The following is a 27,781-nucleotide window of genomic DNA, read 5'->3' on the forward strand; positions in this document are numbered from 1 at the left end:
ACGTTTCAGCACAGGATAACTGCTAGTGGTTAATTTATGTAAAAATGTTATACCAGCCTAGAAATTCTATTCGTTTGGCACTGCTAGTCTGCTGTATTTTAATAGTTATTTTCGCCCTTTTGGCGGTGGAATGCGATGGAAAATCTTACACGAGAAGAAATTCTAAAAAACGTACAAATTCCAGAAAAAAATCGAATTATAATAACAAGCACAAAGTAAGCGATTCTTTCAATTGGTACCCGTCAAAGACGACAAAAAAAAGAAAAAAGTCATTGGGAAAATATGGGAAAGGAGGGTAAGTTTAAGTTTACTTGTATATAATGTTCTGTGTTTTGAACACTCACGCACTTTTTGCTTACGGAATTTTATAGTATTGCAGGAAGAAAATACAAATACACTAGATATCACCATCACAAAAATAATAAAAATGCTGTGAATGATACTAAAGATACTTATAATATGTTTTACAGAATTGCGGCAGGCGCTGTGTTGATACCAAGCGTGATATATTTAAATCGTAGACGGCATTATTCATTGACTCGGAAGATACCCACCACTAATTCAAGCTATATGTAAGTTTTGCAAAAGTAATGCATTTCATTTTATTGTAAGCAGATTCAATAAACACTTCAAGAAAGTGATTAATGAAGTAATGCGATATTATAAACCCAAAATTAGAATACATATTTAAAGCCAGAGTGAGTCAGCTTGTAAATTGTAAACAGATATGTATTTCGCCCACAGCGGGCATCATCAGTCTGTGGTATAAATAAAAGGAACTGTGGGCGAAATATACATCTGTTTAGAATTTACAAGCAGACTTTTGGTTTAATTTTTTACTAACTATTTTTACTCTTGCCAGTACAATTTAGCCGATCCACTGATCGCTTGTTACTTGTTAGCTGACGATTTGAAATTTTCAAATCCAGGTTTAGACAAGGTTTTATAAACCATGCATAAATCTAACAATAGCACAAATTATTAAGCAAAGATAATAAAAATTTGTTTGTTTGTTTGTCCTTTTTTTCTGACACCACATTTTCCTGTTATATACTGTAGCTACTACAATTCGTCGGATCTTAGTACTGGCTTCAACGTGAACAACAATACATTTTGGACTCCCTTATTGTTACCATTGGATAAGAAAACAGCAATTAATTGCTTGATTGTACCAAGAAATATCAGTAAGCACATTATCTAATAACAAATAGTTTTATAATTGTATAACGTGCCATTATCTAATCATTTTCTTCCAATTAGCTATTAGCCCTTTTTCAAATTTCAAACAAAGTTTGTCCTAATAAACATTTCTTGAGTACAAAAATTCGTTGCAGCGGCGCCGCTTTGTGTGGATGTGTTTACACGGTATATCACCAACGACACCAAATTCATGACACCGAAAGAATTCATGATTAATTCGAAGCAAAGTGCACCTTCGCAATCGGTAAATGATATCAACCTGTGTTGTGATGGTGACAGTGGATCAATAAATCTTACTGCAACAAAACTCTCATTGCTTGGATTGGCTTTACTTGCTGTTTTTGCTAATATGTAAAGGTAGATATAAACCAGACTTCCGTGACTGTGGTTGTTGTTATTATATACTTTTGCTTTCATAGTAATCCAAAGTTTAACTTTACAGGGATATTGTTTGCAAACGGAATATTATATTGGAAATTACTTGCTTTAAATAAAGCTGGATTGATAACTGGGTATAATTGGGTAATACGTTAAAATAAATGTGCTACTTTAAATTAATTATGTTAAATGACGAGATAAACGCAGTTTCACTTCGTAGTTAATAGCTTTCCAAGTTTATGATACTATATATTTCGCTTCTTTTGCATGTTGTCCACATTATTTGATGTGTATGGACAGACTCCATGATTGAAAACTATCGTTTTATCCATGACCGCACCTTATTGTGTGAAATAAATGACTTGCTTTTTCGCCCATAGTTTGCGAAAAAGTAATAATTATATCTTGTATCTTGTATAAATATCTTATTATAAGCTGGCGTTAATAAATCGCTTGCTTTTTCGCCTATAGTTGGCGCTACAGGTATTTTGATTTAGATTTAACGAAGTTGTTTCCTTGCTCATACACTCCTTACAAACAATCGGTTGTGTCAAACGATCATTGAGCATCCAGTCACCCAATGGTTATTAAGATTTTATCGTACATATTTTTTCGTTACCAAAATAAAATTGAGCAATAGGCTTATTCATTTCATCTTATTCACAGCTAAGTCTTGTCAGGATGCAAATAGTTACGCATGGTTAAATGTTTAATGCCTTCCATAACATTTGTTGCTGTGTTATTATGATGACTTTGTTAAAAGTTTGTCGCTACAACATAAACGTCCACAAAAGAATTAAAATCTGAAAACCCAAGCATGAAAATGAGTCAAATGAAGTTCATCAAAGACATTTACAAAAATGCATAGAAACGTATTACAGTATATGTAAATTGTAAAACATAAAAACATTAAATCGATTTGAAGCAAAAATTTTGTCTGTCAAACCAACGTTCTGTTTAAAACATGCAGAAAAACAACTGCCAAAACTTTTTCTGATAAAGTTATTTTTACCATAAAACTAAAAAGAACATATGTGATAAAAAACTTCTTCAAAAGAACATCTTTTTGGTCAAACTTCCCAAAGGCAATTTTTTGTGATGGTTTGCTCAAAATCTAAGACCTGCAAAGCAATCAATTTAAAAGGTTTATGAATTAATATTGATTTATGAATAACTTGTCTTTACAGTACAAAATGAAATTATTGTTTAATACTGTAATAACCAGAAAGAAGGTAATTGCTCAATACAACATTTGTTGCTACTGGGTTAATTTATTCTTCCGTGCATATATTGTTATTAAACATCAATTGCATCTTACTTGAATATCTGGCTACAGGCCAAAATTTTGATGCTTCTTTTCCAAAACTGCGGCTTGCGGCGCTTTGCGGAAGCAACAATGAGTTGTATCTGTTCTCCAATGTTTGCCCGGCAGCAACAGCCATCACGGCAGGTGATAAACCGTATAAATTCGAGAGACCTGGAGTAGAATAAAAATTTTGGCCGGGCGGTGAAGGTTGGACTCCGGCGAAGGTTTGCCAAGGATCCGAGATGGTACTTGAACCGACAGCTGCAGCCGCTGCATTGACTGTCTGTTGTAGGTGGGTTCGAAAACCGGTGATAGCACTTGATGAAGAATAAGAATTAAACTTTGTTGAAAATGGAAACGCAGCCGAAAGATGAGAGTTTAGTCCGGATGCAAAAAAATTCTGTTTTTGGCCGGAGACAAGTGGAAATGATAAGCCAAACGGCCCAAGTGTATCTGAAGCAGATGTATGATTTGCTTTTGTTGGCCGAGAATGTTGGTATTCCGAATTCCAAAAGCTCGCAGGAAAATTTCTTTTGCTCATCGGTGAAGGTATATCTGAAATACAAACCATACAGCTGTTGTAACGTCATGACCTTATCTCAGTGCAAAATAAACATACTGCACGTTATTCCATGCGATGAGTGTCGAAAATATATTTTTATTTAATTCCCAAAAACCTTATAATATGACGTGCCATATGACTAGCCCGATCAACCAGACAGCAAACAGGTCAGGCTTTTTAGTTGTGGCTAATTTATTTATGTCTAACCCCTCGCAAATTTTAACGATAAATGAGTCACCTCTAATGTTGATATACCGTTATTTGTTAACGAAAGCCAAAATTTTATTATATTGTGGTAGCCGCAGTTAATTTTTAAATCGGATCCGATATTTAACCTATCCCAAACGAAAATCCGGTTTACTTCTTTTAGCTATAACTAAAAATAGATTTATATAAATTAGCTTTATGTAATAAAATCAAAAAAACAACAACCAAGACTTTTTTTCTAAATATGATAGCATATAGTTTTCAGAAAAAGTGATGCAGCAGAGACGGCTCAATAAATCTTTAATTAATAAATATACTGCCAGATTATTATCTTCAATATACTGTGAAACAGATTTTTTACATTAAAAACACGCCACAGTATACATAAAAAATAAGAAATTCTAACTCCACTCTGTCAATAAAGAGTTAGCAAACAGGCGCGTGCTTGTTATTACGTTTATTTTTGCTGCAAGATGACGCATGTGTTAAACTATTAAACTAATAAACTGATATATTTTTAATTCTAGCCGTATTTATGACATTTTTGTCACATTTGTGATACGTTGATTTACTAATTTGAAACATACTAAGATTTAGGTGGTTTTGTTCAGAGGATTCCAGTGTATAACAATAATAAATTTTGTTTGCTTCATTGGATATACATCACCGTCGATTCTAAAATTAAGATCGGTCTAAAATGGCAACAACGTTTTACTTTTAACGTTTGTTTTTATAAACAGCATAGGTCTATAATGTTTGTTTACACTTTACAGCATATGTCCCATATTTAACTATTACCATTTTCATGCGATTCAAACAAGTTACATCAATGTCATCGACCAGGCCCGCTTTATACACTATTACCTTTTTCCGTTGGAGACAAACTTTGCTTCAAAGCTTTACTAAAGTGATCATCAACCTCGTCACATGTTTTCCCATCAAAGTAATTAAACATCACACAACGAGAGCTAACACGGTGAGCGGACGGGCTTTGTTGCTTTCTTATTAGGCATGAGTGTTGTTCCGAGTCGGTGTTGCAGGAAGGATCGTCGCTGGTAACGCTTTCCCTTAATGAGGCACTCCTTGCGGAGTTAAAGACTCTTTCTTCGCTTACAGATGATTCCGGAGCAAAGAACATCACTCCACCTCGTAAGCTAGTGTTTTTCTCCGCGGATAAAAATATATCTTTGGTTTGTCGTCTTTCGGTATTGCCAGTCGAATTTTGATAATTTCCTTCTGTTTCAGGTCTAAAAGATGCAGAGCCATCAACTCCCGACCTGGTTGAGGAGTGGTGTTTAAAGAGGGAGAGGCAGTATGGAGAAGATTTTGTTAATGATAAATGACGGTTGGCAGTAGCTAAGTCAAGCGCCGTTGGGTCGGGGAGATAACCATATTTCTGAAAGAAGGAAAACCAGTTTAAAAATAGTATATTGAGTAACAGTAACGTTGACGCTAGTCAATTGAATTTATAATCATTTTGTGCTTCTTAATTAGTTGCTTCATCGGCTTAGCTTGGTTATAAATAATTAAAAGGAAAAAATGTTTATTGCAAATAATCGCTTGCTTGAAACCAATTTTAATTTTTTAGTACAGCATTTAAAAATAGAATTTAATATGCATACCTGTGAATGAAAGGTGTGGTGTTTCGGTTGGTAAACTTGAGATAAGTATGGCTGATAAAGCACATCCAAGCAACTCATTTTAGCAGGATAAAAAAATCGATTAAAAATGAATATTTTAACAGCTCTGTAGTAAAATATATCAATAAACTGTGACAAGTTCTAAATTGTGCAGATATCAGTTCCTTCCGGAATTGAGGTATAACCTAATCATTTTCGTTGCGGTTTTCCACAAAACGGGAAAATTTCTATAATGATACTACTGTTCCCCGACAACGTAAAGGCTTTTCTTATTCTTTCTTTTCTTATCTTATCTTTTCTTATTTTTCTAAAAACTGTAAGTAAATACCCCTAATACTACAAATACTGTCGAAATCCAGTGTGGTAATGGTTAAAACGGAAGAAACGTTTTTGCAAGATAATTGCAACAGACAAGCACATTACGCACTGAAACTAACGGTACTGTATACATTCGATATTAAATTGAAAAATAAATGAAAGTACACATCCCTGAAGATAAACTAACTAACATCGATTGATTCTTACCATACGTAAATATACTATGTTTAACAGAAATGCAGTTTCACAAAAAACTATCAGCTTGCAAGCAATATATGAACCCCTGCCCTAATATATGAACCCCTAAATAGAATAGGAGCTTTGGCAATGTTACAGTATCCTCTGAAGCCATTCACAGAAAATGCAGTTGTTTATACAAAGGCAGTGTTTTGGCTCAGCAGGAAAAGGAAAAAGGCACCGAGACAAAATCGGCGGAAAAATCCGTCACTCGTATAGCGTCGGGCCCCGTTAATTGAAGCCAGTTTTGCTTCAGTGCTTCTGCAAACAATATTGAAAATCATCGACGACAGAAAAAGGTAATGGACTGTAACAAGTCTTTGAGGCTTTATCATCCGACAAGAATTGTAACAAAATGTCAATCACGTACAAATATCCACGCTAATAGGTCGCACTATTTATGCCCATACCGTTCATGTACCACCAATGGAATAAATGTGTCCTATTATAGATCGGAAGTTCGTTATCTAAACACGGTGTAAGTGCTCTGGCGTCTTGCAGGAAGGGCACTACCCTGCATAAAAATGGGCTCCAATTCCTTGTTTTGAATATTTAGGATAAAAAGAACTTGATGAATTTAGTGTTCGAAAATTTTGTATACACAGTTACTGAAACGAATACGATAACATCAAGCTAAAGTATTCAGCGATGAAAAACTTCTTGACTGCTTTCCTTTGCTTCACGTATCTGTAAAATCTATTCGTGTTTAACTGCTGAGATTGAACTGAGAGATTTAATTCCTAAATAACAAAAAGTAACATAAACCTATATAATATAGTACAGGTATAAAACTTGTTTTGTAATTACAATTGCAATTATAAAAATATAAATCTTAACAACATTCCACTCAAATAATTACTTTCAGGGTAGGCAGCCAACTGGTGAACTATATTTACGAATAGATGTCTGCCTTAACAATAGTAATGAAGATGCTGAGTACATTATTGGCATGGACAGTAACCATACATAATTTGTAAAGTTACTAATGTAACTGCTTCATAAGCAAAAATGCTGCATAAGATATAACAACATATAACTGATGTTGATTGTTAATGGGTTTTTTTTTCGAAACACTACGATATCGGTAAATGGTGTACTCACATTCACACATTTCGGCTGCAAGCTTTAATTAAATACAAGGGAATATGTCAATTCAAACAATTTTTTCTTCCGAGCGTTGTATTGGATAAATGAGGTTTTCGAAATAATGAAACGAGCTCACACAAACCAGCTAAATACTATACTATTCAGTATGCTCACAAACTCGTCCAAGCAAAGCGATTACCACCTATAATACTATCCCCATTTTTGCAAAATATCGGTTGACTCTGAAAAAGGTTTTGGTCAATGCCATAACAAGCACGATTTGGCTTCAGAATCAGGATATATTTTTGGTCGATATACGTATATCGCACCCATATCCCTACTGGAAAGTTTGCTTTCAGTGCGCCGGATAAATGCCCAAATAAATTTAATGTCAAAATTTGCATCATAACATAAATAATACTTAAAGTATAGAATATAGGACAAAACGGCAATTCTACGCCAGAAAATTGGCGCAGATGCCAACTTCCTGCCCTGGAGAAATCCGGCTCAACCTACAAACGTTCCAATAGCGGCCCGTATGCGCTTAACACTTACGCTTTGAAATACACGAAATGAACGCGGCGTGTATTTTAACCGTGGACTTAAAATTTCTTTCAGCCTCTTTGTGCGCTTGGAACTCTTCGGCATTAGGACTGGAAGAAATGATTCGAATGGCAACAAGCGTGCACGGTTAATCATTTTTACGCTCTAATATTATTTTCATGATATTGATCAACTTTGGTGTCTAGCGTTACATATACTTAGCTAATATACCTACCTAAACTTTGATCCTGATTCTTAAGAATATATATAGTGGTTTCACCTGTTTGGAGTCACAGATGCTGGTTCGCAAGCGGGAAGGTGTCGCACGCTTCCATTCAGCCACCGTAATTAACTTAATGAATGCGAAGTAGAATATGTTAAAGCACGCGTGCCCAACTAATTCCTAACTAACTAAGTTCCCACTACACCTGTAATTAACAATGTAGCTTAACAATTTAGGAATATTACATCAAACCGTCTGTTAACCATCTTGGAAACAGCGAAAGAAAATCCTTTAAGTTCCCAGAAATCCCAAACTTATATTCGGCATGCGTTGGGCGACGTTCGCGCTGAATAGGGCGGTAAATAAGCAGCACGTGGAAAAATACAACGACTGAACATGAAATTATTGTCTGAATCAGCTAGAAAACATTTAACTATCCGTTTGTTGTACATTTAAAGATATTTCCTGCTATACTGCGGTCAGGGAGGGTTATTTTGTATAATATATTTTGATTATTATAGTAACAGTGCTTATGCTGTTAGTGAGCATCCCCTCTACATTTCCCAATATAATTTTGTTGTAACTTATATAATATTTTGTGAATATTTGTTAAACTTGGGAGCCTTCGTTTTGTGGCTTTGATGGCCATGATGACGTACCATCTTGTAGCACATTTATATTATTGTTATCTTGCATGTTTTAAGCCGTTGGGCTTTACTACTTTTTCCTGTTCATTAATTGTTCGTGAGCATGTTTTATTGTGCCATAAACTATAGCGATTAGTATCGTAAGTTTCGCTCCGTACAGTTAATGGCAAACATAAACGAGACGATACTATCCTTTTAATATAGACCTGCAAGCACGATCTGTAGGAATAGGTTTAGGACTACAAATCTAACATGCCTTCTTTTTACCATGATTTACGGCAAACTTTCATGATCTGTATCTTCGTGCAAGAGTTAACTATTCTAATAAAGCAATTGGTTAAAAGAAAAATGCAGACTTTCGCAGACGTATGTGCTTCTGACAACTTCGTAAACATACTTCTTGCAATCACGCATCAAGTTTTGACATGTACCGCACACCGTGCGCCGTAAACGTAAATTCATTATATTACTTATATATTATACGTGAACTCATTATATACTCATTATTAATACTCATTGATACGCTGACTGCCTTTAACTTTTTTCTTATATGGGCATTATTTGGATAAGATCAATTCACTCGATAAATACTCTCACACCGAATTAACCAGGGGTTGGCTTAGTGGTTTTGTAATAATTGTTCAAAGAATTTACTTGTTCAAGTCGGGAAACAAGGTATCCCGGATACAATGCATTTAGAATTTTAGATAGAAGAAGATATGTTTCTTGATATAATTAATTGTGTCAAATGATGAGAGTTTTGGGCTAATGGGCTCCAGAAATATGAGATCCATCTGTAATTATATGCTACTATAATATATTGTAGGCTACTCTTTATTATAATTTATATATAAAAGTTTTTAAAATTTCAAACTTTTGTGATTTGAAGTAACACTTTCACAGACAGTTTGGTCGCTTAAATCACTAAGATACCAAAGCAAGAGAGTAAGAGGTATAGACGGAAGCGAAAAGAGAAAGCTGTTGACCTCAGTTTTGACGGATACTTTATCTTAAAGACAATCTTTGCCGTTATGTGGCCTCTATTTCCTATCTACAATCGACTTCAATCCTTAAAGCAGTAAAGGTTAAATTGGGTGAGATCCTGCAAGTGAAATCTTCGAAAAGGTCAGGTTCGTCCTAGCCAGGAAAAGGCCTGACTGCAATTCAGAATAAGCGGCATTGTCGATGTCGGATAATGTATCAGCAAAACTTTGCCACGCCAAAGTGGCAACACCGACCCTAAACCACAAAATAAGTATACCGCGGCAAGTGCAACGTAAATAGAGTTGACTCAAAAATATCATCTTACTCAACTGTTAAAAACCTTTTAAATTTAGATGACTGCGACGCGTGAAAGAGCGCTTAAAATCATTGTGCTTCAATATGATCAGTGAACCTGTAACAAATGGTCTTAAAATTAATTAATTTGTCACTAGCACATAAAGTTAGTTGATAACGTGGATTTATTTTGTTTTCTTTTTTTTGTCAAATTAAAAATTAGCTTAGTAAACGAAAGTATAAGAAGTATCAACGTTTTGACCAATGTGAGTGCCAAATATATTTTGCACACCACGCTATCATAAATCGCATAAAGTTAGACTTCGTAAAAACAAGAACAAGAGATAAAAGTATTTAAAAAATCTAATCAGTTCCTGGTGAAATTATATACATGTTACTGATGTATGATATTTCCCGTCTGTGAGCTTTTAACAACAGGAAATCGTTAAGTCGTAAAAATAGTTTCAAAGCATTTTTGTGGTGCTTATAACGTCGAGCATTCTAAACCACATATGCATTTTTGTGTATATAAGCTCAGTAAATGTTGCTGTTTTAAAGCGTGTGCCCGAAACCATTAAGAGACAAGTTGTTGACAAACGTAACGTCATTCGTCTTCATTAAGAGATGCCAAGCGTCGTCTGGGCAAACTTTATTGAAAAATATATGCAGGAATGTATTTCCACGTTATGTCAGTTCGTTTGTTCTTATTTACAAGAAACGAAAAATTCCTTTTATTTTAAACGAGCCATGATCTTTCAAGAGGCATTTTCCTCCATGCAAACAATTTGGCCACTTGTTTTAGTGACGCTTTGGTCGTTGTCGGCATTGTCCAGCATGGAGCTGTTGTAGCTTTGTTTAGTTTTCAAGGACTTTAAAAAATTACTGTTTACGAGATTTAGTTTGTGATGCTATACTATCTCCGCCCTCACAATTATTGCTACTTTCTACGTTTATTGCTCTTTTCTAAAAAACAGACGAGCATTGTATGATAACTGCTGCAGATATGTTTTGCGATTAACAAGATAGAACACGACATTAGACCAAAATTAAAGGACATTTAATTTTGTTTTGTCTTAATTCTTTGAAAGTTTAATCAGTTCTTCAATTTTTACAGTATATAGAAATTTTTTTAGCTTGGTCAAAGTCATACTAAAAAGCTCATATAAGCTGTAGATAAATTTCGGTTTAACGTTTTTCAAGATTTTTTTCATATTAAAAATGAGATGTAATGTAATGCTGTGAAAAGTAATGAATCCAATCCTTTCACCGAAATGATGAATTCATCTTCGAGTGGACTGAAACCTATTTGCAAGAGAGCGACACCTTAAATCTTAAACTATCAGCGAACATATTCAGTTTCAAAACTGAATATGGTCTGTTGGTCAGGAAATAACCGCTTTGGGGATTCGCCGACGCGTCAAGTGTTGAGTTTGTAAAAGCATTAAAGTTCTATTAAGCCCTGGTGAAGTGTGCACTTAAGGAGTTATGCACTATAACGTCTGTCCCGAATTTCTCATAAAGATTAAACATTTTGCAGGTTGCGTGATAAATTACCATTCCTTGTTTTAAACGTTTCTGTCTGTCATGATTTAAAACATTTTCGGGATCAATCGTTGAATGAAGTCTGTCAGTTGTCGACGGATACGCCACGCGTTGGAATTTCAAACGAAAGCCACATCAGAAGAGACACTTGTGATAACTCTATAACCAAGTTACTATAGTTAACGACCAAAATCAAGTTAGATGGAACGTTTTAAAGCCTTAAAGCGTGCGATTATAACAGAGTACTGCATCCCACGGGTCTTAACTGGAAATCAATTATTGTGGATGGTTCAACCTGCACCTGCGCGCATATGACACCCCTTGAAAAGCAACATCGCAGGTTTGGATAATATCTTATGGATGGAATTACGTCTCACGCTTTCTGTCTTATATCAGTTAAATTATTATAAGACTGATGTTGCACCTTTTGCTAGAGTTTGACATAATAATCTACATTTAATGAAGCAGCCTATAACCTTATAACTAAGCATTTAAAAGCATTTCTTCACACGGAACTGGCAAGTAAAGTTTGCATTTTTACTACAATACTAGAGAAATTTGATATATTTTTTCGGTGAAGTTAAAATGCATAGATTTAACCAATATGGAAGTAATATTATAAAATACACTTATCATAATATTTTATATCTTGGTTTAGATTTCGTACAAGCACACTGCTCTTAACAGTGATTTACGTGTAACATTTTGGATCTTATGTCTTATTGGTGTTGTTGTTAACGTGGATAACAAGGTACTACTTCAGCAGAAGAACAACACCTGTACTGTGACCCCCCCCCCCCCCCCGGCTCGTGAGGTCAAATTCCGTTGCTGTGCAGTGTGCATAGAGATCGTCAGGGTCAAAGCACTGGTCGATGCTGGATTCTGTGCGTCCGAAAATTATTTCCATTAATTCCATAAATAAACAAATAAATAAAAAATTGACAATCGTCGCATAGCGGAGAAACCTAAACTATTTTTTGTACTAAATATCTGTTATCAGAACAGTATTAATTTAAAAGAAATTCAGTTATAACTATAAACATATTGTATAGAATGGAAAAGAATGTGAGTTTTTGTTTACAGATTTCGAATGCATCTTTGGAATTATTTTTCACCTGTTTTCGCCCCTTCATCCATCTGTATGATTAGTATTAAGTATACTAGCTACACTATAGAATTTAGTACGGGTGATAGCTTAGTTTGGATAACACAGGAGTATAAGTTATTAACCTCTGGTTTACTATAAATAAATAAATATTTAGTGGAAATTATAGTATTTACATAATGACACATGCGAGCGATTATATGCTGGAAAAGGAAACGATGAAGTTGGATCAAAATTCTGCTTGGCTATTACCTTCCGTGGACAGCGAAATGTCGTTTTCGTCACCGTCAACTACCGATAGTTTGGAATGCAATAAACCTCTGGGGAGTATGGTGATCACACCAAATACTTCAAGCAATGAAAAGGAAAAAACCTTAAATGAAAGGTTTTAGCAACTGTATACTTCATGTACACGTGTTTATACTCTTACCGTGTCTCATTTAGGATTTCATAAATCTAGGTGAAGTTTTTTGTAGTTACATGTACAGATTTTACCACTAAGCCTATCTTAACAGATTCTTATATCCGCATTTTCTGCCATGTAAAGAGGCAACACCAAGCTACAAGGTTCCACCAGAAGGTAGCAAGGAACTTCCACACCCAGAAGTTGAATATATACGCCCCAACTGTTTCCTTCTCACCTATTTCACTGGAGATCCGCGAAAGATGGTAGACTATCATTTCTCAAGGTTTTGTACTGTAATTAACCAGTTTGGGTTAATTTGACTCTTTGGACTTTTGTTTGTCAACATTTTCTCCTGTGTTCTTTACTAAGGTCATTTGAAACAATGCAGTGTAAAAGTGAGGTAAATGAGCAAAGCAACTTGCACTTTGGTGAGTCATCAGATCCTCATAGTAGAAGCGATAGGCTTCCCAGCACAGCAGCCGATTATTTTGACGATATTTTATGTCGTTCACCGGAGATCAACCAGCAAAGTAGCAATCAGGACTTGTATGACTTGGTCAACTTTACTGTTTAACGTTAACGTTTAAGTCAAACTTCAACGATTTTAAATACAAATACCTTTTACAGATCGATTTACAATTTGGACTTTTACTATGCAACTTCGGACTGTCCGGTGATGAAGCATGAGTGGTCACCTTACAGTAACATAGAGAGAAACGAACTCATCTTCAGCAATGCCAATGAATCTTCGTTGCAACACACAGTAAACAAACTAGAAACCCCAAATTCGATTCACCAAGATGTCGATTTGAAAAGTTTGCAGGAACCATGTTTCGACTCGCCTCAGTTGGTAAAGATCGTAATTCCTATAAAACAGCCAACGTTATGTGTTTGTCTTGGAAAACTTCTGATATAACGAGGCTGCAAATGTTTATTATTGAACTTTTTCGTAGTGCTAATTCAAGTTCAACTTAAAAGTAAAAATATCTGTTCACTAAAATTAAAAGAATTTTTTATTAATTAGTAAGTTCAAATTAGAAATATTTATGTTTCAGTCTTATGCTCAAAACGTCGAAGGTGAAGGGCAAGCATTTGAAGAACTACCCGACCCGGGCAAATGTCATGAACGTAAGATTGTGGTTAATACTGGCTTCAGCCAGAAGAATTCAGAAGTGGGAAAAAGGACAACCTCGTGGGAGAAATCTACTTTTAAAATAGCTAATAATGGAAATTCATTGATCTTGTTGTCACCGGCAGTGGCAACTGGTTTAAGCGGGCTACGAAACTTCAGTGTTCAGCCATCGGCATCTTCGACTCCCTTGCGAAATCTGGCATCACGTCGGTAAAGCAACTGAATGAAAGTTAAAAATAAACTGTGTGCCAGAGCTTAATGCAGGATCTATGACTAGGCCGTATGCCACCTATAGCTGTCCTTGTATGCCCAAGTAATCACTGAGTAAACACTGCAAGTTCGTTTGAAGTAGGCTAAGCTACGTTTGATAACCTGGTTCAAATGAGCAAAATAGGAAATTTTCCTACAGACATGCAGTCTGCTTATAATCGCATTTGCGCTCTATGAGAACGAAAAATGGGCCACATAGAAGAGTATTGTTTCCGCATGGTCGGCTTAGGACTCGCCGGTTCCATAAGTAGTTAACACTTTATTATACTATACAGACTACAATTCCCTACGAATCAGAAGACGTTTTTGTAAGATAGCATAACTTCATTCAACAATTATTTTACATTGTGCTAAAGATGTTCATCACAGAAGTAGGCTACTTGATCTACTGCCGAAATTAACTGATCGTTTTCAAGTGTTTTTCTGTAAATATTTCTTATGTAATATCAATAATAAAGTAATTTTTCTGAACAAACATACTAGCAACAGTTAGACACAAGCTGCACATGAAACAAATTGCTAACTTGCCCCTTGTGTAATGGACGATTCTTCAGGTACATAGGAAGATGAAAGGTTTAATCCCGGATGATTAAATTATTATAGTATAATACTTGAACGTCATATTACTACCAACAAGACAATACAACCAAAGTAGCAATTAATCCTGAATTGCTTTCGTAGGATAGGTTTCATCGATTTGATTCAAATAACTTTTCATTTGGTCTTATCCGAAAGACATTTGAAAAATTCTTACGCTGACTTTGTATTTCCACCTTGGTTTCTGGTATTTACCGAATACCTTATAACTTAAAATTATAACAATAATTGCATAAAATACTGTATATATTTTGAGTTGTTGCAGAAAACGCGGTTTTAAGCTGGTTTTCAGGAAAGCATTTACCGATCAAAAAATCCCAGCAATATCATTTATCAAAATCTATAAGGTTGCTTGAAGAAGGGAAAACTGAGAGATGTTGAAGTAGGATGAATGTTAATCAAAGTGAGATGAACTGCATTATTTTCTGCAAGGGCTAGTCTACTGGTTTTATTTAAGTTGTCTGGAAGTGCTAAACCTACAAAACGTCGCACCAGCCATAGTTAAGACTTGCAATTAAATGTAATTAACAAATTAAACCTGAAAGCTATTCAATTACATAATTTGTAAAGTGTACACTACAAAGAGTGGGCCACCCAAGTTTTGGAAAGAATATTTTAACAATCGCTTTTACATACGTTTCCATCCTCTGTGGAATTCGTAACTCAATCACGAACAAATAACAAGCCATAAATTTTTTTCACCTAGCCTAGGTTCGAAAGCTTGCCAGTATCAATCACAATCTTGCGAATTCTTCCTTTACTGATAATATCGACATGTGTTTTTCTCAAGCAAAACCACATAGGTAAGGCTGAGTGCCTCAAATACCGAGGCTAATTAACGGGCTATAATTCGCCTGGTTCGAGAACAACCAAAGTAAACTCAAAAGGCGAAAAACGTGCCATTAACGACAAGGGTATGAGCGCATTTTGCCTACTCCAAATCTCTTTTCAAAGCGGCACTGTTTCGTACTTTTTTCGAGAGATAAAATTTTGGTGTTATTTCAAACAATGCCTTCATTCGAGATTTATGTTTGAAACTCCGCATTATACAGTGAATCCCGAAATAGGTTCGGAAATGATTTCACAATAATTGCTGTACATTTGTAATCCTAGCTTCACGATCTTTTATGGAAATCCAGTAAAAAACTTTGATCGTGAAGAAGGTAAAATTTGAGTTTCTTTCACAAGGCGTTTCATGTCAAGTGTGGGCCGACTTTAGTTCGTTCGTATTGCCGCTGCTTCCGCACGAAGTTTCGGGGGTATATTGTTCGACCTCGCTTTTGTTGGAATCATTTTCACTTTTCTTAGTTTCGTCATCCTCACACAAATAATCGTTCCACTTCTTTAAACGGACTTCTCTCTCTTTGTCGGTCTCTTCGATCTAATTAATGTCAGTAAAATAAGAAATTTTTTCGAAAGCAACTAGTTTTAGCATCACAAAATACAACAGATACCATTTTAGAATTACCTGGTAGTTAGTGACGCCGTCCCATATATTTGCTTCCACCATCTTGCAGGCAAACCATCGCCCGTTGAGAGCTTGCTGGCATTTCTTTGCATCTTCATTAGCTTTAAAGGCAACTGAACATACACCATCTGGATGACGCTGGTAAAAATAATGAAGTATCAAACGTTGTTTGAACAACGACCGAAATACAAAAACGCAGCAGCACCAACATTCGCAATCGCATAAATATTTTAAAAATGCGGCGATATAGTGGGAGCAAGTTCTTGCAAAAGCAATATTCAAGGTTTATAAACCGAGTGAGTTTGTTGATTTAAAGCCTGCTGCGCGTTTGCCAAAACACCGCAAGTTCACGCTTAAGGTAACATTATACAAAAAGGTTGGGTTTAACACGAATCCTACACAGGGGAACGGTCACGCTATGACCCGTCTGGAGTCTGCACAAATAAGAATATGGCGACGAAGATATAAACACTCAATATGGTCCTCTGGGTGTTAAGTAGGATCAGGACAGACAATAGGAAATAATGTTAATCAACCGACTGCCGTTTCTACGAGTACTTTGTTGTGCCAACACCGGGAATTATGTTGCTTTTGTGCGAGAATGAAAAATTAGGAGACCGCGGTTAATTACCTCAGGTAAAATAAAAATAGTTACTTTCACGTGAAACGTTATACGAGGCCGTGCACGTTTGTAAAGAGGTGAAATGCGCACAAATTACCACAAACATTTGCTCGCCCACACAAGTCGAAGAAGAATACGATAACCCTTAAAACAGCATAAAGATTTCATGTGTTTGTTCCAACTTCTGTTCATAGATTGGTTTACATAGTTTACACAATATTTTATGCAAAACAAGTCCTAAATTTAGTGCATGACGAAACATCTTAATGCTGCGTTTACAAAGTTACTTAACAATGGGTTATTACGATAATCACAAGATTACTAATTCATTCTACGTACATCAAAGACGATAACCTTCTTGACAGGGCCAAACTTCTCGCATTCTTTGCGAATGTCATCTCTGATTTCAGTGATTTGTACGGGGTCCTCCTGCAATGTAATGATTAATTTATCAGGATTAACGTCTAGAAGGGTCTTGCATGTTGCATTCATGCAAATTGCGTCCAATTATAATCTTAAATCCACAGATTAGCGTTTTTAACAAAAGCAACCGACCAAAAATCAATTTCTTCTCCTCTCTCTACATCCAAAAAATATTTCGTGTTATAAATTATTCAGTAAATTAGTAAAACATATGAACACTTTCTCAGTCTAATCTGGTTTTCAAAACTCCAAAACGAAGCAAAATATCACCACCAAACCTTAGTCTTAATCTAAACGTCGGTTATCATACACCCAAAATCAGGCCCAAAAATATGTGGCGAGTCTAAATGCTTGGTGGTCCGACAGTTAACCTTCCGTGATTTAACTAACACCGACCGTGTTATTCCAGCTGCATTCCATTCCTCTCGCGGGTGAAAGCGTCATGTTTAATGCAAAAAAGCTGATACAACATATAACCAACAGAACAAACAGATGCTCAGTTTCAATTCTACGGAGGAGCAAACAGCATGACGAATGCGGGTGAAAATGTGGTAAAAACAAGTGAATGTACGTCTATTTAACGTACAGTACTCACACATGAACAGTCATACATAACCCTTACCGTCATTTTGTTTTATTAATAATTCATGTATGTCTATATGCTACCTGGGCTGAACTCGCAAGTCGTTACCTGACACAACTTTTTGGGCTTTAGAAACTTTAGCCACAGAGCGACAGCCAGAAAAACTTACTTCCATTCCTATAAAATTGGACTTGAAATATTCTACCATTTTCAAAACATATAGCTGCCTACCTCAAATTCATTTGTATCAAACATGTTTTTAAATATTACAACACGTTCAGTCTTCGATACTGCTTCTTCCGATCTAGCCAATTTCCAATCCAGTAACCTAGGAAATATATATAAAGAATTAAGAACCCAACAATTTGTATACTCCAAAAATATATAACTAATGATAAATAATATACACCGAAAACATTTTTTTCGATCTATGCAAAAATATTGAGGAAATTAATGCTGAAAAACAGTGAACGAGCATCAGAATTAATTCAATATAAATTCGTACTTTTCACGTTCCTTATTAATCTTTTTTTTCTCCTTTTTAGAAAGCATTTTCGGCTTCTTCGATGCGTCATAATCGCCCTTTAACTCGAAGTGTGCTTCTTGAACACTCAACGTGTATCCTCGAATCTTGGTACCGTCCAATATCTGAATGGCTAACGGTAAAGATTCTTTCTGCAAAAGAAATAACTTCAACGTAGTATCGACATTAAAGCTCCAACGAAAAGACAAATATTGGTGTAACAACTACATGAAAGTACAGCTGCAGTGGTTGCAATTGTTTGACCACTTCGAAAAAAATAAATCAACATGGCAAAATAGTCGGGTAGTCGGTCGTAAGCATAATATATAATGGTAAGCATTAAGCAATGTTTGATAAGCGTGGGTCCAATAGCGCCACCATATGGTTATATAACAAAGACCAAAAAGTTGCATTTACACTTGAGTGCAAAAACAGACTCACTTTTTTACAGAACGAAATATCCTAGATGTTAGGGATTATACTCCATAATCGCAGTAAGTAATGAGAACATGGTGTTTCTTTCCGTACAATGCATGGCAAAACTAAAACTAATCAAACGAAAGACAAGAATGCACAGGTAAAATAAAGAAACAGTATGTTATAATGCAATGTGTTCATACTGGTTTTCATTTTGCCTGTCCATTTTTATCATTTCTCCATAACGGTTTAGTTGTGATGGCCGTTGTTTACTGAACCTATTAGATACCAATTTCCTTACATTCACTAACAATTCAATTGGCCACATCTCTCTGTTTGTGTGTGAGACTAGCCAGTGGCAAGTGGTACATGAACAATAACAGCATACCTTCAGATAACAGCATAAACCATCTCCTTTTAAATTTCCTTTATTATCAGTGTATAACTTCACTTTAGGCTCTCCAGTTTTTGGGTTTGGTGTAATGATTCCACACTTGGACATTATATCATGGAATTCAGCCTGGCTTATGTCTAATGGCAATCCTTTAAAAATCAAAGAAAAATAATATTTATACCATGCTGATGATAATAATTAATACAGAAATTTTTTGTTATATTTTTTTCACGAATTTGGAACGTTATAAAATTCTAAAAGTAAAACTGTCTTAGGGTGTTTAAAATCGAAGTTGTAAAGTCATATATTTGTACTGTAGGTCATAAAGATTAATTTTAGTTATTAAATTCGTAAATTAAAAATAGGCTTCTTGAACGCTAGGTCACAAAACAAAATTGTCACATAATGCAATTTAGTGGTACGAAAAAAGTTCATTCTTGCCTGGAAATTAAAGCGTAAAGAAAGTTGACAAAAAGTGCAATTTTATGTTTACTGGCAACATTGCACCGTTGTGTTTATGTGATATCAGTTTAATTAATTTAAAGGCCATATTTATACAAATGTTTACCAAAACATTGCCTTTTTTTACTTGGTTACGATGGTCAGTTAATCTTAATAAAGTGATTCCAACTAACTTACGCAATGATCAGAAAACAGCCAGATACATAGTAAGATTATATTTTTAAGTCATATTTTACAAAAAAGTCATAGTTTTGAAAGTATCAGAAAAATAAAGCCATAAATTAATTAATAATAAGTCCTAATTAATTACACACTATCTACAACAGTTGAGACCAAGTCAATTTTTTCCTTACTTGAATCAATGTAACTCATAACTCAATTTCTGTCTAGTCAATATCATAAACTTCATGTTTGTTAATTTTACATTACACACAGTATCAAATAAGTTCTTGTACCAGCCACAAAGGTCAAGGCAAATTAGGCCCAATAAATATTTTTTTAGATAAGTGTAATTTGTATGGCAGCGTCTATTTCACTGGCAAAAATTGTGCATTTAGATCATTTTTCTCGCTTAAATGTGAACGTAATCTGAAAGATATTAAATAGTAAATGGTCCAATCATTGTCAACAGATATTAACTGTCTTTTTTCCTAACTAAATTTTATATTTTATACATCTCGCAATCGGTGAGTAAAATAGTTTGAATTTGTTAAGCAATTTGTTTTTGTTAGTCAAACTCGATAGCACTGATTGTTGGCTGTCACATCTACCGTAATGCAACTTTAGTTATTTCATACATTTAACTTCAGTCAACTCAACGACGAGCGAGCGAGATATGATTAGGTTGGAACCAGTATCCATAAAAACAACAGTACAGTACTTCCTCGATTATCCGGTCAAGTTGGGTCAATATTTTCAAAAATCTGACCGGATAAGCAAAATAAACGGATAATTGAATTTGTATTTTTACATCATTACGCCATGGGCCTGACACCCGCTATGGGACGAAGCCTCGATCAGAAGGACGCGGGCGCTTAGTAATATGCTTAAATTCAGCGGGTAGTCTCGTCCGACCTCAGGCCGAAATGTAAGAGACGTCACACGTGCCGAGGATCGATGACGTTCGCGATCGATCACGGCGACTTGGCGAAACGAGGACACCTCTTCGAGGTCGATCCGCCGCCGCCGCGCTCTCCGATCGCGTGCCGGACCCTTGCTGACTTCGACGGGACGGCGGAGACACAGGTCTCCGTCCGACTACGCATTCGCCCGGGCGACGGGTGCGCCGGGATTGCTTTTCAGACGACCCTGAGGCGGGCGTGGTCCCGGGATTAACCCGAGGCCGCAATTCGCGTTCAGAACGTCGATGCTCAATGTGTCCCTGCAATTCACACTAATTCACGAGGCTAGCTGCGTCCTTCATCGACTCGCGAGCCGAGTGATCCAGCGTTTCAGCTTCTACGAAGCAGTCACAGGTTTGAATGTGAGCGCCGAGCGGATGATCTGACGAGCGTCACTTGAAACCGCGGGAGTACTCGACGCCCGTGAAAGACTTGTGCCTTGTCGAGCGCCTCAACGGGCGCTTCTTGACCTCGACAAACGCGAGAGGCGGCCGGTTTCCCGGCGACGCCGCCGCAGCTCGAGCGGGAGCCTCCGTTCGTTTCGATAATGATCCTTCCGCAGTTTCACCTACGGAAACCTTGTTACGACTTTTACTTCCTGTAAATGATCAAGTTAGATCGTCTTTTCGGACACCGGTTCGGCCGTTGCCAGCCGCTCCGGGTCCAATCGGAGGACCTCACTAAACCATTCAATCGGTAGTAGCTACGGCGGCGGTTCAACGTCAATTGAAAAATAAAAACCAGAGTAATATCACGCATATGATAGTTGCAAGTGCAATCATGCGAAGTAAAACGACCTCCCAAAGTCATTGATCACTCGGCCGGATAATCGAATGCCGGTTAAACGAGGTACGGATAATCGAGGAAGTACTGTATTGGTAAAATTATTCTTTATGTATGGAATTTGTATTTACCAGAAACATAAACATTTGTGTTCTTTTCCTTCTCAGCATCAAACCACTCTGAAAAAAGCACAAAATAATTCAAATAGTAACTTAAGTCAATGGAAAAGAGCATAACTTCAAAATATATTGATGAACAGTCTAACCAGCTTTGGAAGCAGCTCTTTTTGTTGCTTTAACTTTTCCTTTTTTGACTTGAGCTTTCTGTTTTCCATCGTTGTCAGCTTCAATCCATTTGTTTTGTTCTTGGTTCCATGAATATACTTTCCCCGTTTTATCATTTTCATAACTTAAAAGGAATATGGACAGAATAACAAAATTATTTTGGACACTATAAAGCACAAATGTGTATGTTTATGTCTGACATGGCAACAAACAAGAGTCATATAACATAACTATTGCTAGTTTGTGATTTGCCAAGGTAACTTTGAAGTTAACCTCTGAGAATTGCCCGACTGTGCAGCTGGATAAAGAATTGTTCCGTCTTCAGCAGTCCAGACTTGTTTTTGTAAATTCCAATGATATTTTTCTCCAGTTTCTGGATGAATATATATTTGTGCATTGTTGTTTTCTGAAAAATAAAAAATGCAATTTAAACAAACCTTTAATATTTATTATCAAAACATATTATTGAAAGACGATTAAATCTGGTGGTCCATTTAATGCCAAGGCAACACCACATGGCTGCTTCCGGTATGCATAGTCTTTAAAACAGTGGCAGATCAAAAATCTGTCAGAACCTTTACAATCGCTTATAATTTGAACTCAAACAAGTAGGAAAAGCATTAATCCTGTGAGGATCTTACAATAAAGTTAATGTATTACTTTCAGCAGATCCTTCTTTTGGCACTTTGGTTGAATTAGCAAATGAATCTTTTTCTTGAGTCTCAAAAGTTTCATTATCAGAAATGTTACCATCATTTTCTGACTGAGCTGATGTATTTTTATTTAATTTAACTGGGCTCACAACATTCCATTTTTGGGCAGTGGCATTCCAAGTGTACACAAGTCCGGTTGATTGATCTGTGTACACGTAATTGTTTGCAGTCAGCGGTTTCCATTTATGTTCTGTTCCGTCCCATTCATATTTTACTTTTGTTTGAGGGTCGAGATAAGTAGTTTTTGAAGCACCGCTTTGATCATGGTTAATGTTGTCAGCTAAGCCTGTGTAACTTGATTGATATGCCATCATTTGATCAACAGAGAACTAAAATATATTATAAAGCAAAATATATTAGCTAATGAAGATATACAGTATCTTATACATAGGAAGAAGAGAGTCAGAAACAAAGAAACTTTAAACTGAAGATAACAACATCCATATTTCACCAGATAACCCATTTCAAAAATACGTTGGGATGATTAAAAATATAACCAAGTTATACTTTGGGAAACCAAGCTTTTTTCTCTTCATCCCATTCATATTCTGTTCCATCTTCATCTTTTTTAGTTTTTACACCTGCAGAAAGTTATAATTTAATTGTAAGCGTACTAACAAAGACTTCTGCAAAAGTTGTGATTGGCTAAAATAGGTAAAACTGATCTAATCTAATGCCAATGTTTTTGTCCCATTTCTTTTCATTGGCAAAATATAAACAAAATGACACACGTTTTTGGAGAAATAGCAATAAATTGTCAGTGTTTATAGGTAAAAAAGTCTGCTTTTCACTAGCTAAGTTATTTGTTGCTTTGCCAAATTTCAACTTGACAGCTCCAAAATATTACAAATGATTCGTAACCAAACTGACAAACTTTACAAAAGTTTTCCAGTTAATCTTGTTTAGAATCTATGTTCAGCAAAGATACTACAGTAAAGTAGTAGAAGCTTTTTCAACACGGCCATTTCCACGCGTTAGTGACACAACATATCACTATTTTAAATTAACAAAATAAGCATTCTTTAAATACGTAACTTTAAAAAGTTACAGTAAACACATATAGTGTAGACGGGGGTTTCCCAAACTAGGGTTTGCGAAGCACTGGGGGTCCCCATTGCACAGTGGTTTGCAACGATATGACAAAAAATAAAAAAGTCAAACATAGATAATTGTAGTACAGTGGTGATTCGTATTTGAAATGAATTCTTAAGCTTGCGATCAATCAAAAATCAAAAGTATCAAAAAAGTATCAAGCAATCAAAAATCTTGGTTGTTGCACCATCATAAAATCTGCAGTTGATAAGTGATTTATTGTAGGATTGAATTCTGTGAAGCAAATTAACTTAAATTTTAGTGTCATAGTTTAAAATTTATGGATAAATTTTTAAAACGAAAGTAAAAGTCAAATGATTCAGAATGTGAAGCCCAGCATGATTTATCCTAAAAGAAAAAGATGCAAAAGGAAGAACATACCATGATGAGTATTAAGCTTGGCTTTTATCGAATCTGATGTTACTAAACTACAATGTTTAGTATGCTACAAAACATTGTCAAATGAAGGTATGAAACCAGCCAAGTTGAAGCGGCATCTGATGATGCAACACACTGATTAAGCTGGAACTTCAAAATTTAAAAAAAAAAAAAATATATTTAAAGCAGAAAAAAGCTTTTACAAAATATTTTCTATCAAGCAAAAAATATTTAGTGGCGCTAAGAGTGGCTTCAGCAAAGCAAGCTGGCACTATTGCCAAAAACTTTGAGGCGATTGATATGTGCAAGGAAGTTTTGAATGGCAAACCTGCAGAGATGGTTAAAGAAATTTCTTTGTCGAACAACACAACTTAACGAAGAACAAATTAAATTTCTATAGACATAAAGTCACAGTTGCTTGCGAGAATGAATTAACTCACCTACAACTAACTAAAATCAACTCACTTACACATTGATTAGAAAAGAGTCAGACACATAAAGCAAGGTTATATTTTTAACTTCTGTTTGTGTGTAATACGACACTAAAAATGTGAATGACAGGACAAGAGAAAATTTAAATTACGTTGAGCTTTATTAGGACAGTACAAAAGAAGCAGAAGAAGCAATTGTTTAATAAACATGATTTAATCGTTACAATCAAACAAAACATGTCACAAAAATCTATGCATGAACATCAAAACATCATGTGATATATTCAGTGTTACTCGCTTTATAAGTACACCATGCAACCAAACCATTTTAGGCTTGTTTTATTTTAGTGGATGGGCTCATAATGTGGAAAGTGAGTTTTTGTGCCTCCAGTCCTTGTACTGTACTCAATATCAAGAAACAACAAACAAGCTTATTGTTTTGATCATTAACATTTATTGACATACAGCACTGTATTGTACTGCTCAAAACTGTGAAAAACAATTAACCTGTAGAGAACTGAGCTTGTTATGCAGCAGCCGAATCAGAAATTAAGTTTATGACCCAGAAAAAAATGTGAGAAAAGGTGCAAAGAAAATGCGTGGCTTGGCTTCATTTCACATAAATCACACTAAGATGCAAAAACTTTTGCATGCATGCAAACATTCACTGTGTAGATTGCATTATTACGACTTCAGCAATCTAATCAGTCGACTCAAATCCAGTACAGAGGCAATATTACTATAAACTTCGTTGTTATTCCGAAAATTAGAAGATCACAAACTATCCAATTTCCTTTGGGATGACAATAAGTGGCAGTCAAGTTCAGGTCCAATGGCTGCTCATTTCCTGCCCAATCTAGTTCCAATGCCAGGAATCAGCTCACATACTGACGACTGCCTTGAGAATCGAAACAGGATTTTGGTCCTTTGGATGATGTTTCTTTTCAACATGCAGATACACTAAATCTTAACTAATGCAAATTGCTATTAATTGTTTTAAATGTCCTGTTTTATCAGCTCATTACTACATTGCGATATGTAATTTGTAACCACTATACTGCCTCAATATTCAATTACAAATAACAATGTTGCATGTTTTCGTGTTTTTATTTTTGTATTGTTTTATCGTTCTTATTATTTGGTGTTATTTTTTCGGCCTGTTTTTTATTTGTAAAATTTGTATAGGCCTATTGGTTTCAGTGACCATGCTGACTATTAATCATTTTTATTAAATAAATTTATAAATTCGGCACGTTTTATATAGCAAGTCCTTGGATTTTCCCATTTTTTGTGTTTATATGAAACTATAATTTCATCCTGCTGCAATGGTTAGCTTTTAGTTTTTGTTCTCCTACAAGCAATGACAATAAACAAACGATTAAATAGGATAAAACCACAAAATATGTAACTAAATAGTAATTAGCTTCACACAGACTTATAAATAAACCTACCGTTATCTTTCTTGACAGTTTCTTTGGCGTTTTCCAATTCCAACTGTCGTTGAAATTCTTGGTAATCTTCTGGTTTCATAGACATGGTGTTATCATATGCAGTTAAAACTTTAATGCACAGCAATGGCGATATACATATATATCAGGAAATGCTAGGTTTTCTAGTTACTGGAATTTAAAATATGCTATTACTTTGAGCTTATTTGATTATACATACATAAATTAATTATATATAGGAAATAATTTTAAAATTATTATTTTTGGAAAATTCGTTTTTTGAAAAATTTTGAAAACTACACCTTTCATTTTAGCTGGTATTTTACTTGCAATATTTGACTGGAAATTAGAGCAGTTTTCGATGGGAAATCATGGATGCAAAGCCACAATTCTTTGTTTATTCAATGTAAACTGGTGTGCAAACAACCAACTTTTCCTTGTTTGTTTTTGCAGCTCGGTGTAAACATAAGAAAGTTTGCAGTGTATTTTTGATAAATCTTGTGCATGCATGTGACACACTTTCCACTAGCCTATGCTACTGTGGGGTCCAGTGCAGTGCACTTCTTCACTAGACCCCACTACGGTATGACCATTAGTCATGAATGACTTGTCTTAAAAATATGAAATTCTGCACAAAAAACAACTACTGCCTATACTGGTAGGTTTTACCTAGGCGATTTTCCAAATAGAAACAATTCTTTAGTAAGTCATGGAAACTAAAGAAAATCTCCGCACTTAAACTCGGTACTATCCCTCATTGTTCCAGCACCCCAGCACGGGTCACTGAGCTCTTTTTGCACATTTTCCAATGAAAGCATTTTATATTTTGGCTTTTACATTATGTTTCCCAAATTTATAACTATTCACAATAATTAAAATAGAGTCTGCCAGGCATTCGATTTGTAAAAGTCGACTTGTTAAATGTGCTTGAATAACTGAATAATGTGGTCCGTAGTCGATACCCAGCTACGCTTGCCTTCACCGCCCTTGGCTAGTGTATATTCCTGTTAGTGTTTTTCTTTTTATTGACAGCTAACTTCTCAAGGCCTACTGTTTCTTTTTTTGATAACATCTAACCAGAGGTGGGCGGTCAGTACTTTGAAAATACAGTCGGAAACCGTACCGCACGGCAAAAAATGTACGGACGGTTCCGGTATTCGGTACTATTTCAAAAAAGTAGTTCCGTACTTTGTTGGTACTCGGTACCGGTACTTTTTGTGTAGAACATGCTGCTGTAAATGCAATGTTTGTCGGTATAACGCCCTTGGTAAAGGTTACTCCAGGTCAAAACATATATGACGTTAATCCCTCGCAATTTTAATTGACATTTCTAGATTAAAATAAGACCAAAAATTGCTAAAATTACTATTAAAAGTTAAATAACATGTATTTTTGAAAACATAACTGTTAAAATTTTGAAAAAATCACGTAAAAAGTACCGCGTTCCGGGACCGACTGAAATTTCTTGAAAAAGTAATTCGGTACAGAGATTCGGTACTTTTTTGAAAAATACCGACAGTACCGGTATCGGTACTGAAAAAGTACCGCGGTACAGTGATTCGGTCCTGTAGTACCGCGGTACTACCCACATTTAACTGACGATTACTATGAAGATCTGACTTTTTACTATAGATTGGTGGAATGTTAATGCTGGGCTTTGCTGGCCTCTTCGTTACGATCCTACTTCTCGGTAATCCCCTTTCTCCATTTTGCAATTTTGTAGATATACACTAACCATAGACAATGTATTGTTTATTTTTCGCCAATAACTGTGCGGAGCTAAACGTTACGATGTTAACCGTTGTAGTTAAAGCACAATTTTATGAACATTTAATGAGTAGAAAAATTTGGCAAAGTCCAATGGCTTAAAAAATGCAAGATAGCAATAATAGAAATGTGATATTAGATGGTAGGTTAGCATGGCTACCAAACCCACCAAAAGAAGAAATAGTTGCCTTGCTA

General features: G+C 35.5%; 4 protein-coding genes and 1 non-coding gene across 9 annotated transcripts; 2 read left to right on the forward strand and 3 right to left on the reverse strand.

Moving 5' to 3' along the window:
* LOC143466128 (uncharacterized) lies at window positions 1-2,301 on the forward strand. 3 transcript variants are annotated; one of them, XM_076964747.1, is made up of 5 exons: window positions 1-295; window positions 471-572; window positions 1,060-1,184; window positions 1,335-1,557; window positions 1,630-2,301. In XM_076964747.1, exons 1-4 carry the CDS (start codon window positions 45-47, stop codon window positions 1,553-1,555), a joined length of 699 nt encoding a protein of 232 aa, XP_076820862.1. In that variant the 5' UTR covers window positions 1-44; the 3' UTR covers window positions 1,556-1,557; window positions 1,630-2,301. The 3 variants fall into 3 exon arrangements, with proteins under 3 accessions (XP_076820862.1, XP_076820861.1, XP_076820860.1); XM_076964746.1 differs by having other exon boundaries at window positions 1,643-2,301; XM_076964745.1 differs by having other exon boundaries at window positions 1,335-2,301.
* LOC143466127 (uncharacterized) lies at window positions 2,267-5,399 on the reverse strand. The gene is made up of 4 exons (XM_076964744.1): window positions 5,276-5,399; window positions 4,518-5,049; window positions 2,897-3,439; window positions 2,267-2,699 (listed from the first exon to the last, which is right to left on the reverse strand). Exons 1-4 carry the CDS (start codon window positions 5,351-5,353, stop codon window positions 2,686-2,688), a joined length of 1,167 nt encoding a protein of 388 aa, XP_076820859.1. The 5' UTR covers window positions 5,354-5,399; the 3' UTR covers window positions 2,267-2,685.
* A 6,584-nt stretch (window positions 5,400-11,983) lies between these two features.
* On the forward strand, window positions 11,984-14,542 carry LOC143465544 (uncharacterized). 3 transcript variants are annotated; one of them, XM_076963896.1, is made up of 6 exons: window positions 11,984-12,051; window positions 12,251-12,657; window positions 12,788-12,961; window positions 13,048-13,224; window positions 13,306-13,528; window positions 13,734-14,540. In XM_076963896.1, the coding sequence occupies exons 2-6, from the start codon at window positions 12,452-12,454 to the stop codon at window positions 14,022-14,024; spliced, it is 1,071 nt and encodes a 356-aa protein (XP_076820011.1). In that variant the 5' UTR covers window positions 11,984-12,051; window positions 12,251-12,451; the 3' UTR covers window positions 14,025-14,540. The 3 variants fall into 3 exon arrangements, with proteins under 3 accessions (XP_076820011.1, XP_076820009.1, XP_076820012.1); XM_076963894.1 differs by having other exon boundaries at window positions 12,034-12,657; XM_076963897.1 differs by lacking the exon at window positions 13,048-13,224 and having other exon boundaries at window positions 12,034-12,657; window positions 13,734-14,542.
* An 877-nt stretch (window positions 14,543-15,419) lies between these two features.
* LOC143465543 (17S U2 SnRNP complex component HTATSF1-like) lies at window positions 15,420-25,986 on the reverse strand. The gene is made up of 12 exons (XM_076963893.1): window positions 25,823-25,986; window positions 22,978-23,051; window positions 22,418-22,799; window positions 22,031-22,163; window positions 21,739-21,881; window positions 21,605-21,652; window positions 19,102-19,256; window positions 18,279-18,448; window positions 18,005-18,101; window positions 17,107-17,196; window positions 16,146-16,283; window positions 15,420-16,058 (listed from the first exon to the last, which is right to left on the reverse strand). The coding sequence occupies exons 1-12, from the start codon at window positions 25,905-25,907 to the stop codon at window positions 15,876-15,878; spliced, it is 1,698 nt and encodes a 565-aa protein (XP_076820008.1). The 5' UTR covers window positions 25,908-25,986; the 3' UTR covers window positions 15,420-15,875.
* Window positions 20,873-21,027, reverse strand: LOC143466309 (5.8S ribosomal RNA). Its single transcript, XR_013118754.1, has one exon. It is a non-coding gene; the product is annotated as a 5.8S ribosomal RNA (ribosomal RNA).
* Window positions 25,987-27,781: the final 1,795 nt, after the last annotated feature.

The sequence above is a fragment of the Clavelina lepadiformis genome, chromosome 7 (genome assembly GCF_947623445.1).
Source record: "Clavelina lepadiformis chromosome 7, kaClaLepa1.1, whole genome shotgun sequence".
In the NCBI taxonomy this organism is placed as follows: domain Eukaryota; kingdom Metazoa; phylum Chordata; class Ascidiacea; order Aplousobranchia; family Clavelinidae; genus Clavelina; species Clavelina lepadiformis.

What these genes read in the sequence shown, in the direction of transcription:
- LOC143466128 (XM_076964745.1), top strand. Translation starts at nt 45, where the DNA reads ATGTTATACCAGCCTAGAAATTCTATTCGTTTGGCACTGCTAGTCTGC. An exon ending in GGAAAATATGGGAAAGGAGG is followed by an intron (nt 296 to 470) that starts GTAAGTTTAAGT and finishes TATGTTTTACAG; the next exon opens with AATTGCGGCAGGCGCTGTGT. An exon ending in ACCACTAATTCAAGCTATAT is followed by an intron (nt 573 to 1,059) that starts GTAAGTTTTGCA and finishes TATATACTGTAG; the next exon opens with CTACTACAATTCGTCGGATC.
- LOC143466127 (XM_076964744.1), bottom strand. Translation starts at nt 5,353, where the DNA reads ATGAGTTGCTTGGATGTGCTTTATCAGCCATACTTATCTCAAGTTTAC. An exon ending in ACCACACCTTTCATTCACAG is followed by an intron (nt 5,050 to 5,275) that starts GTATGCATATTA and finishes TCCTTCTTTCAG; the next exon opens with AAATATGGTTATCTCCCCGA. An exon ending in TTTGTCTCCAACGGAAAAAG is followed by an intron (nt 3,440 to 4,517) that starts GTAATAGTGTAT and finishes TTTGTATTTCAG; the next exon opens with ATATACCTTCACCGATGAGC.
- LOC143465544 (XM_076963896.1), top strand. Translation starts at nt 12,452, where the DNA reads ATGACACATGCGAGCGATTATATGCTGGAAAAGGAAACGATGAAGTTG. An exon ending in GTAGACTATCATTTCTCAAG is followed by an intron (nt 12,962 to 13,047) that starts GTTTTGTACTGT and finishes TTCTTTACTAAG; the next exon opens with GTCATTTGAAACAATGCAGT. An exon ending in GTTTCGACTCGCCTCAGTTG is followed by an intron (nt 13,529 to 13,733) that starts GTAAAGATCGTA and finishes TTTATGTTTCAG; the next exon opens with TCTTATGCTCAAAACGTCGA.
- LOC143465543 (XM_076963893.1), bottom strand. Translation starts at nt 25,907, where the DNA reads ATGTCTATGAAACCAGAAGATTACCAAGAATTTCAACGACAGTTGGAA. An exon ending in AAGAGCTGCTTCCAAAGCTG is followed by an intron (nt 21,653 to 21,738) that starts GTTAGACTGTTC and finishes TGCTTTTTTCAG; the next exon opens with AGTGGTTTGATGCTGAGAAG. An exon ending in TTGATACAAATGAATTTGAG is followed by an intron (nt 17,197 to 18,004) that starts GTAGGCAGCTAT and finishes ATTACATTGCAG; the next exon opens with GAGGACCCCGTACAAATCAC.